Genomic DNA, 16,727 nt, shown 5'->3' on the forward strand with positions numbered 1-16,727 from the left:
GCTACAGTCTGATCCGGAACTATCACAGCCTTTCCAAATCCCCCCCCACTCTTTGTTAACAAACGCGGGAGAAACGTAAGAGATTCTCTCATAAAAGCAAACATATCGAACATTTGTAACTCAAAGTCAGAACCACATGCATACATCGCTTTAGAATATGTATATTCAAAGATTTGCACACAAATATCAGATCTACAAGCTCATAGCTTGTAGATCTGATATCACAGATGTGAACCCGGATTGAATGGGTTAACACTGGACTCATTTAATATAATAATAATATATTATAAATCATATCATTTCTGTTTCTCTTCTGATTCCAGTTGGAGAAAAACTACAAGAAGGATACTTTCCTGGCTAAATACTACACCAAGTCTGTGATCACTGCATTCAGGTAGATATACAAGACCTGTGGTCACTGCATTCAGGTAGATATACAAGACCTGTGGTCACTGCATTCAGGTAGATATACAAGACCTACACCAAGTCTTTGATCACTGCATTCAGGTAGATATACAAGACCTGTGATCACTGCATTCAGGTAGATATACAAGACCTGTGGTCACTGCATTCAGGTAGATATACAAGACCTGTGGTCACTGCATTCAGGTAGATATACAAGACCTGTGGTTACTGCATTCAGCTAGATATACAAGACCTACTGCCAAATTGACCCCCAACTTGACACCTACTAGCCCGCGGACCCCCATTTGAAAATATATGCCAGGGACCCCCATAAGAGAAGATTTTTTTGGTTCTAGCAGTGATTCTCAACCCCAGTTGGGGACCCCCAGTTTGACATGCATTAGGACTACGGACCCCCATTTAATTTTCTATCTTTGGGACCCCAATTTATATTGTAAAATCAATGTTAATTGAACTCTGAGAGTGTACAAATGGGGTCCATTTGGTTCCATTTGGTTCCATTTGGTTCACTCTCAGAGTTACAGACCCATAAGGGTCCATTTGGTTCCTAACTATCCATCATTTAGCTGGGGACCCCCTGGAACTCCCTCAAGGACCCCACTTTGAGAACCAATGTGTTAGAGGACAGGGAGACAGGGGGGGTTGAGATAAAACCAAACAGTTTTGACAGTAAAGAGAAGAACAGTGTAAAGAGCACCTTGTTTTATGGGGTCAGAAGGTCAAAGTGGGGGGGGCATTCCGGCTGGCCGGCCTGTGAACATCCTGCCCTGACCTGAATACATGCCTGTGAAATGTTCACAACGTTTCAATGCAGCTTCAACATGCTCTCTGTCTGTCAGGACGAAGCCTTATGTCCACAACAACTGTTACAGGAAATGTAATAAATAAAGAACCTGTTCCAATGGATCCGATGTAGTTATGATTTAGTCTCATTACATTACATTACATTACATTACATTACAGTCATTTAGCACAGTGGTTTTCAACCTTTTTCATGCCAAGGACCCCTAAATTGATATACATTTGGCCGCGGACCCCCAATTGAAAATGTTTTGTGCCAGGGACCCCCAGAAGCAAAGATATCAGTTCATTTTCACATTAAAAGATATAAATATTCAAAGATATGCACACTTTTTCAAGGTTTTTGAATAGCCAAAACTAAGTGGTTGAAAATGATCGTGACGCTATTAACTAATTTTGCTGTGGACCCCCTGGTACTCCTTCAAGGCCCCGGACCACTGGTTGAAAACCACTGATTTAGCAGACACTTTTATCCAAAGTGACTTACAATAAGGTCATTCAACATAGGTAGGGAAACAAAACTACTAATCACCAGAAGTCTGAAGTGCATTCTCTTCTAAAACAAGTAACTAAGAGTATACCTAGTGCTAAGGTAAAAGTGTAATATATCAGCTTCCTACTTACTTAAACAGACAAATAGGAAAATCAAATGAGAAAGCGCTAAAACCAATAAGTGTATCAAATAAACAAGATCCAATAAAACAAGAGTTTGTACAACTATTAGACAACAAGTAGGCCAGGCTAAGAGGAAGGGTAGTGTGTTTCCTGAAGAGATCACAAGTTCTTTTTAATACTTTTCATTGGTTCAATATCAGTCATATCTCCATTTTCTGAAAGGAAAAACTAAAACAAAACGGTGACATAAGTAAATGACAGTCACAGTGACATTAATGCATGAACCCTGTCTGTTGTTGAGTGAGATCTTACATTCATTGAGATTTACTTGATTGATTTGGCAGCCGTGGCAATACTACAGTATGTAGCAGCATCATACCGCCACCTACTGGTTCTGGGAGATATGACGCTTGCCCTCCTCCCAGCCATGGGACAAAAGGCTTTGTCATCTCATTGGCTGTCCTTCAGACCAAGGACCAATCATCAAACAGTCTCACAAAACGCCACATTTTGACCAAACGCCCACATTTTGACGTGTAGAAAAACAAAACATTTTGGACATTCCACCACGATGATGTATGATTCGTGGGTTATATCCTGTTCAAATCAATCAATCAATTAATTAATTACTAGACCATACCCGGTCGACGCATCCGTGGGGGGATATGTGCACATGATCTGGCAACCCGGGAGGCGACATTCTTTCACACATAAATGCTAATAAGAAGCTGAGATTTGATGAAATTGAAAAACGGGCTTCACAGTTAAGTTCAGATGGTAATGGCCATGGCTGTGTGCAAAATCAGAGCAATTGCTCCAGCCACTGAGGAGAACCGGGTAGTGACACCACTACATTCACCACTACACCACTACAGACAAACGGACAGAGGTTACTCAAATTATAGGAGGATGTGAAAATCCATAATTGCACCAACTTAACCCATTCAAAAAGTATTTAGATTAGAAGGCATTTGTAGAATCAGAAGCCGATTCTACATGTCTCCTAAATCTCAACAGTATTCTGAAAAATGCATGTTTCTATATCAGTGGTGCTCAATCTTTTTCATGTCTAGGACCCCCAAAATTAATATGTATTTGGCCGCGGACCCCCATCAAAATATTTTGTTCCAGGGACCTCCCAGAAGCAAAGATTTGAGTTAAAAATGTTCGCTTTAAAAAATATATATATTCAAAGATTTCCACGCGTTTTCTTGATTTTTCAAAAATAGCAGATCTACAAGCTCATAGCGCGGCACTCGGTGCCGCGCTATGAGCTTGTAGATCTGCTATTTTTGAATAGCCCAAAGTGTAAAATAATGGCTTTTTAGCTCAAACCTAAAAATGACACAGATGCGTCCCAGGTCTTAATGGGTTGAAACCTAAATGGACCCGTATTGTCCCTCCTGTCCAGTGAGGGCGTGGTGGCGTACCATTGGACCCAGTTCGACGTCCCAGCAGACGACCTGGAGGTCCTTCCAGAGTTCTCAGAGGAGCGTGTCCAGGAGGTGTTGTGGAGCGGTCTGCGTATGCAGGGCAAGAGGAGCCGCCAGGAGATACGCATCAGTGAGGTCACCGCTTCACGTGAGTCCAGACCAGGGGTCCTTCACTGTTGTTTTTTTTACCAGGCCAAGGACCCCCTAGCTGAGAGACAGATAAAGCAGGGACCCCCCCCCCCACTATATATTGTATAAGATTACAGTGGCGTAAAGTAACTTATTTACTCAACTACTGTACTTAAAGGGCAAGACCACTTTGGTAGAGGTTTGGGTTGTGTAGTTACCTTGCCATGATGTAACTCCAAAGGTGGAAGAGAAATAAAAAATAATTGCTCCATTGATTAGAAATTGATAATTCAAAATATGCTCCTCATTGACCTACATTGTACGGTAAAACAGCTCTCAAAGTCACTCTTTTAGCACAAAAATGAACACAAACAAAATGTATTCAGACAATATAGAACATCATCAAACCCAGTACTGTTTGTTTTTTTAATACAAATTTTAACTTCCTGTTGATTTTACTATTTGAAGAAATAGAAATAAAAATGGTAAAATCAACAAGAAGTTGACATTTTTATTTAAAAAAACAAACAGTACTGGGTTTGGTGATGTTCTATATTGTCTGAATCAACTTTGTTTGCATTCGTTTACGTGCTAAAAGAGTGACTTTGAGAGCTGTTTTACTGTACAATGTAAGTCAATGAAGAGCATATTTTGAATTATCAATTTCTAATCAATGGAGCAATTATTTTCGATTACTTGTCCACCTTTGGAGTTACATCATGGCAAGGTAACTACACAACCCAAACCTCTACCAAAGTGGTCTTGCCCTTTAAGTACAGTTTTGAGGTATTTTTACTTTACTGGAATATTCAAATCTTCAGTACTTTTACTTCTATATATTTGTTTTAAGCAAAACATTTATAATTATTTTTTTACAATTATTTGAAAACTTTAGTCACTAGTTACTCTGCAGATTCTGATGATTATTACAAAACGTACATTAACCACTTCAGCCCTATACCTATATATATATTTTTTGGCCATTTGAAAATAGCAGATCTACAAGCTCACAATGCGTCGCAGTATTGATACTTTTACTTCAGTATAACATTTGAGTACCTTTTCCACCACTGTGAGACTGTGTTGCAGATTAAAGTTTTTCATAGATTACATAGATATCTTCATAGACTAGTCTGACAGATCTGTCCACACGTCCCCTGGCCACCGGCCGAGCCTGCGGAGCCCCCCCCCCTCCTCCCCCCTCGTGAGTCAGAGGGGGGGGGGGGGGGGGGGGGGGGGTTATTATTGGTAGTGGTTGGGGGGGGGGGGGGGGGGGTTCTCTCTCTCTCTCTCTCTCTCTTTTTTAAAGGTATTTCTTTGGGTTATGATGTGATGTCAGTGTCCCAGTTAGCAAGACAGAGATGTATGGGTTGGTGCTGCAGCGGGCAAGGTGAACCCCCCCCCCCCCCCCCCCCCCGGGAAGAAGGGGGGGGGGGGGGGGGGGGGGGTTCATAACAGCACGGAAATGGAACAGGAAAAAAGGCCAACCCAAATATTTCATACTCCATGTATCACTCTGTATGTGACTCTGTATACTATGTACCTACTGCTGTTATACTGTTACCTAAACACACCTTCTGTCTGTCTGTCTGTCTGTCTGTCTGTCTGTCTGTCTGTCTGTCTACAGTAACAGATCCCAGGATGGCCAGGAATCCTAAAGCCAGTGAGTAAATCATTCTTTATTCTTTATTAACCCATATAACCCATGCTCATTTTGCTAGGATTGGATGGCTTAGGGTTGAGGACAGAGTACAGCAACTTGCTATGGGTCTGGTCTTCAAGATACACCACAACATTGGGATTTCCCTGTATTTGTCAAAATACTTCCAAAATGTGAATCAAGTCCATGATCATAACACCAGAGGAAGCTCCACAAATCATGTTCAACCCAGATTTGGCTCAACAAAGGGAATGAACTCGTTCTCATGCTAGTCATAAAAAAATGGAATGCCCTACCAAAAGGAGTAAAGGAGTGTAAAACCCTACTCACTTTCAAAACTGCCCTAAAGATACACCTTCAGGAGGCTGCAATTCAAAAATGGCCCCTGTCCAAGTCCTAACCTACCCCATGTCCTAACCTAACCTACCCCCTACCCCCCCCTCTCTTTCTTCTTTTGTACATATTTTTCACTCTTCATACCAGTAACCTGTAAGCTGATTGTATGACATTCTGTATAGTAGTGTGTATATGTGTCTGTCTCTTATATGTATAGTAGTGTGTATATGTGTCTGTCTCTTATATGTATAGTAGTGTGTATATGTGTCTGTCTCTTATATGTATAGTAGTGTGTATATCTGTATGTCTCTTATATGTATAGTAGTGTGTATATCTGTATGTCTCTTATATGTATAGTAGTGTGTATATCTGTCTGTCTCTTATATGTATAGTAGTGTGTATATCTGTCTGTCTCTTATATGTATAGTAGTGTGTATATCTGTATGTCTCTTATATGTATAGTAGTGTGTATATCTGTCTGTCTCTTATATGTATAGTAGTGTGTATATCTGTCTGTCTCTTATATGTATAGTAGTGTGTATATGTGTCTGTCTCTTATATGTATAGTAGTGTGTATATGTGTCTGTCTCTTATATGTATAGTAGTGTGTATATGTGTCTGTCTCTTATATGTATAGTAGTGTGTATATGTGTCTGTCTCTTATATGTATAGTAGTGTGTATATCTGTATGTCTCTTATATGTATAGTAGTGTGTATATCTGTCTGTCTCTTATATTTATAGTAGTGTGTATATGTGTCTGTCTCTTATATGTATAGTAGTGTGTATATGTGTCTGTCTCTTATATGTATAGTAGTGTGTATATCTGTCTGTCTCTTATATGTATAGTAGTGTGTATATGTGTCTGTCTCTTATATGTATAGTAGTGTGTATATTTGTCTGTCTCTTATATGTATAGTAGTGTGTATATCTGTCTGTCTCTTATATGTATAGTAGTGTGTATATCTGTATGTCTCTTATATGTATAGTAGTGTGTATATCTGTCTGTCTCTTATATGTATAGTAGTGTGTATATGTGTCTGTCTCTTATATGTATAGTAGTGTGTATATCTGTCTGTCTCTTATATGTATAGTAGTGTGTATATGTGTCTGTCTCTTATATGTATAGTAGTGTGTATATCTGTATGTCTCTTATATGTATAGTAGTGTGTATATCTGTCTGTCTCTTATATGTATAGTAGTGTGTATATCTGTCTGTCTCTTATATGTATAGTAGTGTGTATATGTGTCTGTCTCTTATATGTATAGTAGTGTGTATATGTGTCTGTCTCTTATATGTATAGTAGTGTGTATATCTGTCTGTCTCTTATATGTATAGTAGTGTGTATATCTGTCTGTCTCTTATATGTATAGTAGTGTGTATATCTGTCTGTCTCTTATATGTATAGTAGTGTGTATATGTGTCTGTCTCTTATATGTATAGTAGTGTGTATATCTGTCTGTCTCTTATATGTATAGTAGTGTGTATATGTGTCTGTCTCTTATATGTATAGTAGTGTGTATATCTGTCTGTCTCTTCTATGTCATCATGATGTGTGTGCATGGGGATCTCATCTTAACTCATATACTGCCTAGAACGACTAAAACGACTTCTGTCCATAAGCCATGCCTGCCAAGAACGACTAAAACGACTTTTTAAAAAAAATTAAAAAATTAAAAATATTTTTTTTTTTTTTTTTTTTTTTTTTAGATTTTTTTTTTTTTTTTTGACCCAAAGACCAAGGAGATATGATTTTTCGAAGATATAGACTCCCATCCACTTCCTTGTTAACTTAAAACTTAAAAATTCTGTATCTCGGCTCCTGAGTACTTTTTTTTTTCAATGAAAAATCTTGGCGGTGTTCAAACAGGCCAGAAATAATTCTGGCAGTGAATGAGTTAAACAAGCTCAGTGCTATCCAGTTTAGTAGACCTTGTATTGTGAATTTGTACTTCCATGTACTGTTATGTACTGTTCTCATGTCTTACTAAATAAAGTACATAAATCAATCAATGCTACAGAATCATTTTCCAGCTGGATGGCTGCTTACAGTACAGTACAGTACAGTACAGTACAGTACAGTACAGTACAGTAACTGTACTGTACTGTACTGTACTGTATATATCCTACATTACATTACTACAGTAAGGTGTTTTATATGAATCTGCAGAGCAGAGCTTCTATAATAATAATAATAATAATAATAATAATGATGATACAGAGGAGTGTTTCTTCAGGCTGGAGGCAGACACCAAGGAGCAGAGCTTCTATAATAATAATATTAATAATAATAATAATAATAATAATATTAATATTAATATCTTCTACAGAGGAGTGTTTCTTCAGACTGGAGGCAGACACCAAGGAGCAGAGCTTCCAGTCTCCAGGGTTTCCCAGTAAATATCCCTCTAAGTCTCGCTGTCAGTGGCAGATCAGAGCCCCGCCCAAACGCGCCATCTCTCTACGGTTCTCCCACTTCCACATCGAGGACGACTGTTCCAACGACTTTGTGTCCATCTATGACTCACTGAGTCCTGACGACTCCCAGGCCATCACTGAGTGAGTTCATGTTATTATGAATGAATCTATGACTCACTGAGTGAGTTACTGTTATTATGAATGAATCTATGACTCACTGAGTGAGTTACTGTTATTATGAATGAATCTATGACTCACTGAGTGAGTTCATGTTATTATGAATGAATCTATGACTCACTGAGTGAGTTACTGTTATTATGAATGAATCTATGACTCACTGAGTGAGTTACTGTTATTATGAATGAATCTATGACTCACTGAGTGAGTTACTGTTATTATGAATGAATCTATGACTCACTGAGTGAGTTACTGTTATTATGAATGAATCTATGACTCACTGAGTGAGTTCATGTTATTATGAATCTCTGACTCACTGAGTGAGTTACTGTTATTATGAATGAATCTATGACTCACTGAGTGAGTTCATGTTATTATGAATCTATGACTCACTGAGTGAGTTCATGTTATTATGAATGAATCTATGACTCACTGAGTGCGTTACTGTTATTATGAATGAATCTATGACTCACTGAGTGAGTTCATGTTATTATGAATCTATGACTCACTGAGTGAGTTCATGTTATTATGAATGAATCTATGACTCACTGAGTCCTGATGACTCTCAGGCCATCACTGAGTGATTTAATGTTATGAATGAATGAAAGGTAGCCTTGGATCCAGACTATCATATATATGATAGTCTTGGGCTTCACCCCCCAATAGTCACTGGACATCCACGCTGAAAGCCTGTATTTCTCTGTACATGTACAAAACAGAACATCTAAAGTGCTGACCCTGTAGCCCCGGATGTTAACTGGACATTAGGAACCAGTGTTCACTTTAGTCTGTATTTTTCAATAGATATGTGTTTTAATCACGTCTGTGTCGGATTCTGTCGCCCCTGTATTCCTCAACGTGTGGTGGTGACGGGGGCGCGTCAGGTGAAAGCCGGTATTACACTCAATGTAAAGAGGAAGTAAGCGAGGGGGGAAAAAGGTGTTGGGCCACAGACAGGATTAAAACACATCTCTATTGAACAATACAGACTAATACAATGCACAAAGATTCCCAATGCAGAGTTAACATCCGGGGCAACCGGGTAAGCACCTTATAATTAGCATTTGTACATGATCAGAGAAATACAGGCTTTACGGGCGTATGTCCAGTGACTATTGGTGGGTAAAGACCAAGACCATCATAGATATGCAAATGTCAACATAGATAAAATACATCTATGATGATCCATGATGGATGGATGGATGGATGGATGGACTGTTTCAACCACTTAGTGTCCATCTATGACTCCCAGGCCATCAGTGAGTGAGTCATGGTTGTGTTGACTGACTGACTGTATTGAGGCCTCGTTTAAACGATAACAGTCTCTAGAGAAAAGGGTAAAATAAAGTATCAGATGTACTGTTTAGAGCAGGGGTCTTCAACGTTTTCAGGCCAAGGACCCCCTAACTGAGAGAGAGATGAAGCAGGGACCCCCTACTCTATATTGTATAAAATTGTGTTTCAGATAAACTTTTGCTGCTCTTATTTTCCCTCCACACCTAGCTCACCAAGCTCACAGCGCGAGGCGTTGTGAGCTTGTAGATCGGCTATTTTTTGCTAAAGTTCTCTTCAGAAAAGTGATGCCAGGGTTCAAGTGGTTAATGTAAAAAAAAAACATGTCACACAAAGATTTGGCGGACCCCTTGTAGTAACTCTGAGGACCCCCTAGGGGTCCCGGACCCCCTGGTTTAGACACATAGTTACATAGTGCCGCTTTATGCATGTTATTGCTGCAGCATCGCGCGCGTGTGTGTGTGTGTGTGTGTGTGTGTGTGTGTGTGTGTGTGTGTGTGTGTGTGTGTTGGTCAGGAAGGTGGTAGGTCGTCATGTGATCCTTGTTGTCAGTGTCAGAGGTGTACACACACACACACACACACACACACACACACACACACACACACACACACACACACACACACACACACACACACACACACACACACACACGCGGCTTGTTCCGTTTCATCGTTACCTCGGTGAGATGGAGTGGTCTTCAAATGGACCGATCCATCAGGGACCCCCACCCACCCACCCACCCACCCACCCAGCCTGCTGCTTCACCACTGTGTGTCAGTGTCCCCACACTTCATCTACGTGGGGGGGGGGGTCCATTTGGTTACAGTGTGTACACCCCCGGTGTTACAGAACGGATGATTCTAACACTGAGGGTTTTCACAGTGTTGTGTCTTCAAGGCCTAATGTTCTGTCTGTGAGTCTCAGGGCCAAACAGTCTGCTGCTAGGTGTTGCATAACCCTTTAAGACCGGGAACACATCTGTGTCATTTTAAGGTTTCTTTGGCTATTAAAAAAAATAGCAGATCTACAAGCTCATAGCGCGGCACCGAGTGCCGCGCTATGAGCTTGTAGATCTGCTATTTTTTTTTTTTGGAAAGCGCGAACATTTGTGCAAATCTTTGATTATATATATTATTTTTTAAAACAATCATTTGTAACTCAAATCGTTACTTCTGGGGGATTCTACAAATGTCTTCCAACAGCGCGCGCACATTTTTATTTTGCGCGGTTCTGGGCGGGTTGGGTTCGTTTTTTTCCAGTTTTTGGTTTCTTTATTTCGGTTTTAGGGTTAGGATTATGGTTAGGTTAGGGCTATGTTATTTAATTCTTATTTTTTTCTTATTTTTGCCTGATTTTACCGATTTATTATCAAAACCCCCCCTTTTTTCTTTTCATATCTTTGATTTTTGGGACATTGCTCTGCTTGTGCGGGACGCGGGACAGAGGGTCCAATTTCGGGACTGTCCCGCGAATTTCGGGACGGGTGGTTACCCTAACTGCAGTAGATCCCCATACGTGTGCAGGTTAGGTTTGTTAGTGTGACTATATACTCATGACAGACCCCTGTATGATGTAACTATACTCATGACAGACCCCTGTATGATGTAACTATACTCATGACAGACCCCTGTATGATGTAACTATACTCATGACAGACCCCTGTATGATGTAACTATACTCATGACAGACCCCTGTATGATGTAACTATACTCATGACAGACCCCTGTATGATGTAACTATACTCATGACAGACCCCTGTATGATGTAACTATACTCATGACAGACCCCTGTATGATGTAACTATACTCATGACAGACCCCTGTATGATGTAACTATACTCATGACAGACCCCTGTATGATGTAACTATGTTCATGACAGACCCCTGTATGATGTAACTATACTCATGACAGACCCCTGTATGATGTAACTATACTCATGACAGACCCCTGTATGATGTAACTATACTCATGACAGACCCCTGTATGATGTAACTATACTCATGACAGACCCCTGTATGATGTAACTATGTTCATGACAGACCCCTGTATGATGTAACTATACTCATGACAGACCCCTGTATGATGTAACTATGTTCATGACAGACCCCTGTATGATGTAACTATACTCATGACAGACCCCTGTATGATGTAACTATACTCATGACAGACCCCTGTATGATGTAACTATACTCATGACAGACCCCTGTATGGTGTAACTATACTCATGACAGACCCCTGTATGATGTAACTATACTCATGACAGACCCCTGTATGGTGTAACTATACTCATGACAGACCCCTGTATGATGTAACTATACTCATGACAGACCCCTGTATGATGTAACTATACTCATGACAGACCCCTGTATGGTGTAACTATACTCATGACAGACCCCTGTATGGTGTAACTATACTCATGACAGACCCCTGTATGGTGTAACTATACTCATGACAGACCCCTGTATGATGTAACTATACTCATGACAGACCCCTGTATGATGTAACTATACTCATGACAGACCCCTGTATGATGTAACTATACTCATGACAGACCCCTGTATGATGTAACTATGACAGACCCCTGTATGATGTAACTATACTCATGACAGACCCCTGTATGATGTCACTATACTCATGACAGACCCCTGTATGATGTAACTATACTCATGACAGACCCCTGTATGATGTAACTATACTCATGACAGACCCCTGTATGATGTAACTATACTCATGACAGACCCCTGTATGATGTAACTATACTCATGACAGACCCCTGTATGGTGTAACTATACTCATGACAGACCCCTGTATGATGTAACTATACTCATGACAGACCCCTGTATGATGTAACTATACTCATGACAGACCCCTGTATGATGTAACTATACTCATGACAGACCCCTGTATGGTGTAACTATACTCATGACAGACCCCTGTATGATGTAACTATACTCATGACAGACCCCTGTATGATGTAACTATACTCATGACAGACCCCTGTATGATGTAACTATACTCATGACAGACCCCTGTATGATGTAACTATGTTCATGACAGACCCCTGTATGATGTAACTATACTCATGACAGACCCCTGTATGATGTAACTATACTCATGACAGACCCCTGTATGATGTAACTATACTCATGACAGACCCCTGTATGATGTAACTATACTCATGACAGACCCCTGTATGGTGTAACTATACTCATGACAGACCCCTGTATGATGTAACTATACTCATGACAGACCCCTGTATGATGTAACTATACTCATGACAGACCCCTGTATGATGTAACTATACTCATGACAGACCCCTGTATGATGTAACTATACTCATGACAGACCCCTGTATGATGTAACTATACTCATGACAGACCCCTGTATGATGTAACTATACTCATGACAGACCCCTGTATGATGTAACTATACATTACATTACATTACAGTCATTTAGCAGACGCTTTTATCCAAAGCGACTTACAATAAGTGTATTCAACATAGGTAGGGAACGAAAACTACTAATCACCAGAAGTTTTAAGTACATTTCCTGCAAAAACAAGCAACCAAGAGTATACCTAGCGCTAAGGTAAAAGTGCAATATATCAGCTACCTACTTTCTTAAACAGATGAGACAAAAATGGCAAAATCAAATGAGCACGAGCTAAAACAAATAAGTGTATCGACTAAACAAGATCCAATAAAACAATACAAAAATAAAACAAGAGTTCGTACAACTAGTTAACAACAAGTAGGCCAGGCAAAGAGGAAGGATAGTGTTTCCTGAAGAGGTGGGTTTTCAGCCTGCGGCGAAAGATGGGCAGTGACTCTGCTGTCCTAACATCAGTGGGAAGTTCATTCCACCACTGTGGGGCCAGAACAGAAAAAAGTCGTGACCGTGTCGATCGACCAGAAGGACCGTTGAGTGGCGAGGGAGTCAGTCGCCCCGAGGTGGCAGACCGGAGTGGTCGGGCAGGGGTGTGGGCATTGACCAAAACCCGGAGGTAAGAAGGAGCTGTTCCTTTCACTGCTCTATAGGCTAGCACCAGTGTTTTAAACTGAATGCGAGCTGCTACGGGGAGCCAGTGCAGAGAACGGAGAAGGATAGTTGTGTGGGAGAACTTGGGGCGGTTGAACACCAGACGAGCCGCAGCTTTCTGAACAAGCTCCAGAGGTCTGATGGCTGATGCCGGAGCACCAGCAAGGAGGGAGTTGCAGTAGTCCAGGCGGGAGATGACAAGAGCCTGGATGAGCACCTGGGCTGTTTTCTCCGTGAGGAAGGGGCGAATCCTCCTGATGTTGTAGAGGAGGAATCTGCAGGACCGTGTCACTGATGCGATGTTAGCCGAGAACGACAGTTGATCGTCCAGGGTCACACCCAGATTCTTCGCAGTCCGAGTTGACGTCACCACAGCATTCTCAATGGTGATGGCCATGTCTCGGTGAGGACAGCCCTTCCCCGGGATGAACATCAGCTCGGTCTTGTCCAGGTTGAGCTTCAGGTGGTTCGTCGACATCCACTCCGAGATGTCAGCCAGACAAGCAGCAATGCGTGCCTCCACTTGTGTGTCAGAGGGGGGGAATGAGAGGATCAGCTGGGTGTCATCGGCATAGCAGTGGTAGGAAAAGCCATGGGAGTGGATGACAGCACCAAGAGATGTAGTGTAGAGAGAGAAAAGAAGAGGACCCAGAACCGAGCCTTGGGGAACCCCAGTAGTGAGCCTGTGTGGTTCTGACACAGACCCTCTCAGCATCACCTGGTAGGAGCGACCCGTCAGGTAGGATGCAAACAGGGAGAGTGCAGAGCCTGAGACACCCATCCCCTCGAGGGTGGAGAGGAGGATCTGGTGGTTCACTGTGTCGAACGCTGCAGACAGGTCCAGGAGTATCAGGACGGAGGAGAGAGAGTTCGCTCTAGCGGCATGGAGCGACTCCGTCACTGCCAGGAGGGCAGTCTCTGTCGAGTGACCCACTTTGAACCCCGACTGGTTGGAGTCCAGGAGGTTGTTCTGGTGGAGGTAGGAAGACAGTTGTTTAAAGACAGCACGTTCGAGAGTTTTAGATAGGAAGGATAGAAGGGAAACCGGTCTGTAGTTCTTGATCTCAGAGGGGTCAAGTGTCGGTTTCTTCAGGAGGGGGGTGACTCTGGCAGTCTTGAAAGCAGAGGGAAAGTAGCCAGACGTCAGAGAGGTGTTAATAAGGTGGGTTAAGAAGGGAAGGAGTTCAGGTGCAGAGGACTGCAGCAGAGGGGATGGGACCGGGTCCAGGGAGCATGAGGTGGGGCGACTAGAGGTAACAAGGAGAAGGACCTCTTTAGAGGAGAGGGGAGAGAAGTGGGATAGAGAGGGTGGGGGAGAGGGAGGAGGAGTAGATGAAGATAGGGAGGGAGGGGTGGAAGGCAGACAGGTGTGGGTAGTGCGCAGGGCATCAGCCGGGGGAGGAGTGAAGGAGGATCGGATATCGTTCACCTTCTTGTCAAAGAAGTTGGCGAAGTCGTCAGGGAGGAGGGAGGAGGAGGGAGGAGGGGGAGGTGGTTGCAGGAGAGAGGAGAAAGTTTCAAATAGTTTTTTAGGGTTGGAAGCAGAAGCCTGAATTTTAGTGCAGAAGAAAGCAGCTTTAGCAGCTGATAGAGAGGAGGAAAAGGTAGAAAGGAGAGTTTGGAAGGTAAGAAGGTCCTCCGGGAGGTTGCCATTTCTCCATTTGCGCTCAGCCGCTCTCAGGCTCCGTCTCTCAGTACGCACTGAGTCCGACAACCAGGGGGCAGGTGGAGTTTGGCGTGCAGGCCTGGTGGTGAGGGGACAGAGATGGTCTAGAGAAGAGGATAGGGTAGAGAAAAGAAGATCAGTGGCGGTGTCAGGGGATAGAAGAGCAAAGGATTCAGGGGCAGGGAGAGCAGAGAGAACAGATGAGGAGAGATCAGTGGAGGATAGTGTGCGAAGGTTGCGACGTGAGGAAATCATGTGGGTAGGGAGGGGCTGTGAGGGGGGAGAGGAGAGAGAGAGAGAGTAGGACATGAAGTAGTGATCAGATAATTTCTTACCTTTTCTAACCTTTTCACTGGAAAGAGGAGTCACGGACAGGTTAGCTGTAGAGCAGCATCTGGTGAAGATCAGGTCCAGTTGGTTGCCAGCCTCGTGGGTAGGGGGAGATGGGGAGAGAACTAGGTCGAAGGCGGCGAGAAACGAAAGGAGTGGGTCTCGCTGCTTCTCAGTCGGGAGGTTGAAGTCACCCAGAAGGATGAATCCAGAGCCATCGACAGGGAAGTGAGAGACTAGAGTATCCAGCTCTTCCAGGAAGCCACCAGCAGGGCCCGGTGGGCGATAAACAACTGCAATGGTGAGCTTGACTGGATGAGAGACAGTGACCACATGAAATTCGAAGGAGGTAGGAGAGAATTGTGACAGTGAGACAGGAGAGTATTTCCATTTTCTGGAAATTAGTAGACCAGCACCACCACCTATCCGCACGGCTCTGGGAGTGTGAGAGAAAGAGTACACATCTGACAGAGCCGCGGGCGTAGCAGTGTTTTCTGGTGGGATCCAGGTCTCAGTCAGAGCAAGGAAGTTGAGGGAGAGCAAGGATGCGTAGGCTGAGATGAAAGCAGCTTTGCCTTCCACCACAGCCGAGTGGCAATTCCAAAGCCCTCCCGTTACCACTTGCTCGACGTGAGTTGACAGAGTAGGATATATTAGATTAGTGGTATCGCGACATCTGGGTGTAACCCAGTGTTTGTGCGACCACCAGGAAGAGGAGAGGACAGGAATAGGAAGAAAACACATTGTAGACCACTAAACCTATACACACTATACACTGCTATATCTATCAGACTACTATCTATGTCACTAGTCAATGATACTGCCTATCGTTCTTTGACTAAGTCGCGCTTTGACAAAGTCGCCTGCCTTGCCTTTGTTCGTCTAGCCTTAGTTCGACTGGCCGCTTGAAAGCTGCCGCTTTCAAAGCTAGTATTTAAAGCCACTTCAACTGATTGCTAATCACCTGCCAGGAGTGAATGCCCCTCCCCTAATTATCGAAGTCTTCAGTTCAAAGTGCCTTTAATAGGCTGTCAGCTGAGCAATAGAGCAAGCTAAATAACAACTAGTTAGAAGCTAAAGCAACTATACAACTACACAACACTACAACTATACAAACTACACAACACTGACACTTTAGAACAAAGTACAGCTACTTAAAGCAACCTGCTATTATAAGAAAATATACTCAAACTGTCTCTAGGTGACTCAGGCAGAATACAGGGTTCCTTCAGCTGTTGAATTTACACACTGAAGTCACACTGGCCCCACACTGGCTTATAACACCTTGACACTGTGAATGCACCTCCCCTAATTATACAAGTCTTCAGTTCAAAGTGCCTTTAATAGGCTGTCAGCTGAGCAATAGAGCAAGCTAAATAACAACTAGTTAGAAGCTAAAGCA

General features: G+C 42.6%; 1 protein-coding gene across 1 annotated transcript in view; it reads left to right on the plus strand.

Annotated features, from left to right (window-relative positions):
• Positions 1–323: 323 nt before the first annotated feature.
• LOC311041222 (suppressor of tumorigenicity 14 protein-like) overlaps positions 324–16,727 on the plus strand; it is a gene marked incomplete at its 5' end in the record, with an annotated part of 50,018 nt that continues 33,614 nt past the window's right edge. The window contains 4 exons of the mRNA XM_084086129.1: positions 324–394; positions 3,254–3,423; positions 5,032–5,067; positions 7,730–7,958. Of these exons, the coding sequence (XP_083942255.1) occupies positions 324–394; positions 3,254–3,423; positions 5,032–5,067; positions 7,730–7,958 (506 nt within the window). The remainder of the gene's footprint in view (positions 395–3,253; positions 3,424–5,031; positions 5,068–7,729; positions 7,959–16,727) is intronic.

Source organism: Gymnoscopelus microlampas (assembly GCF_963454915.1).
Source record: "Gymnoscopelus microlampas genome assembly, contig: SCAFFOLD_138, whole genome shotgun sequence".
NCBI lineage: Eukaryota > Metazoa > Chordata > Actinopteri > Myctophiformes > Myctophidae > Gymnoscopelus > Gymnoscopelus microlampas.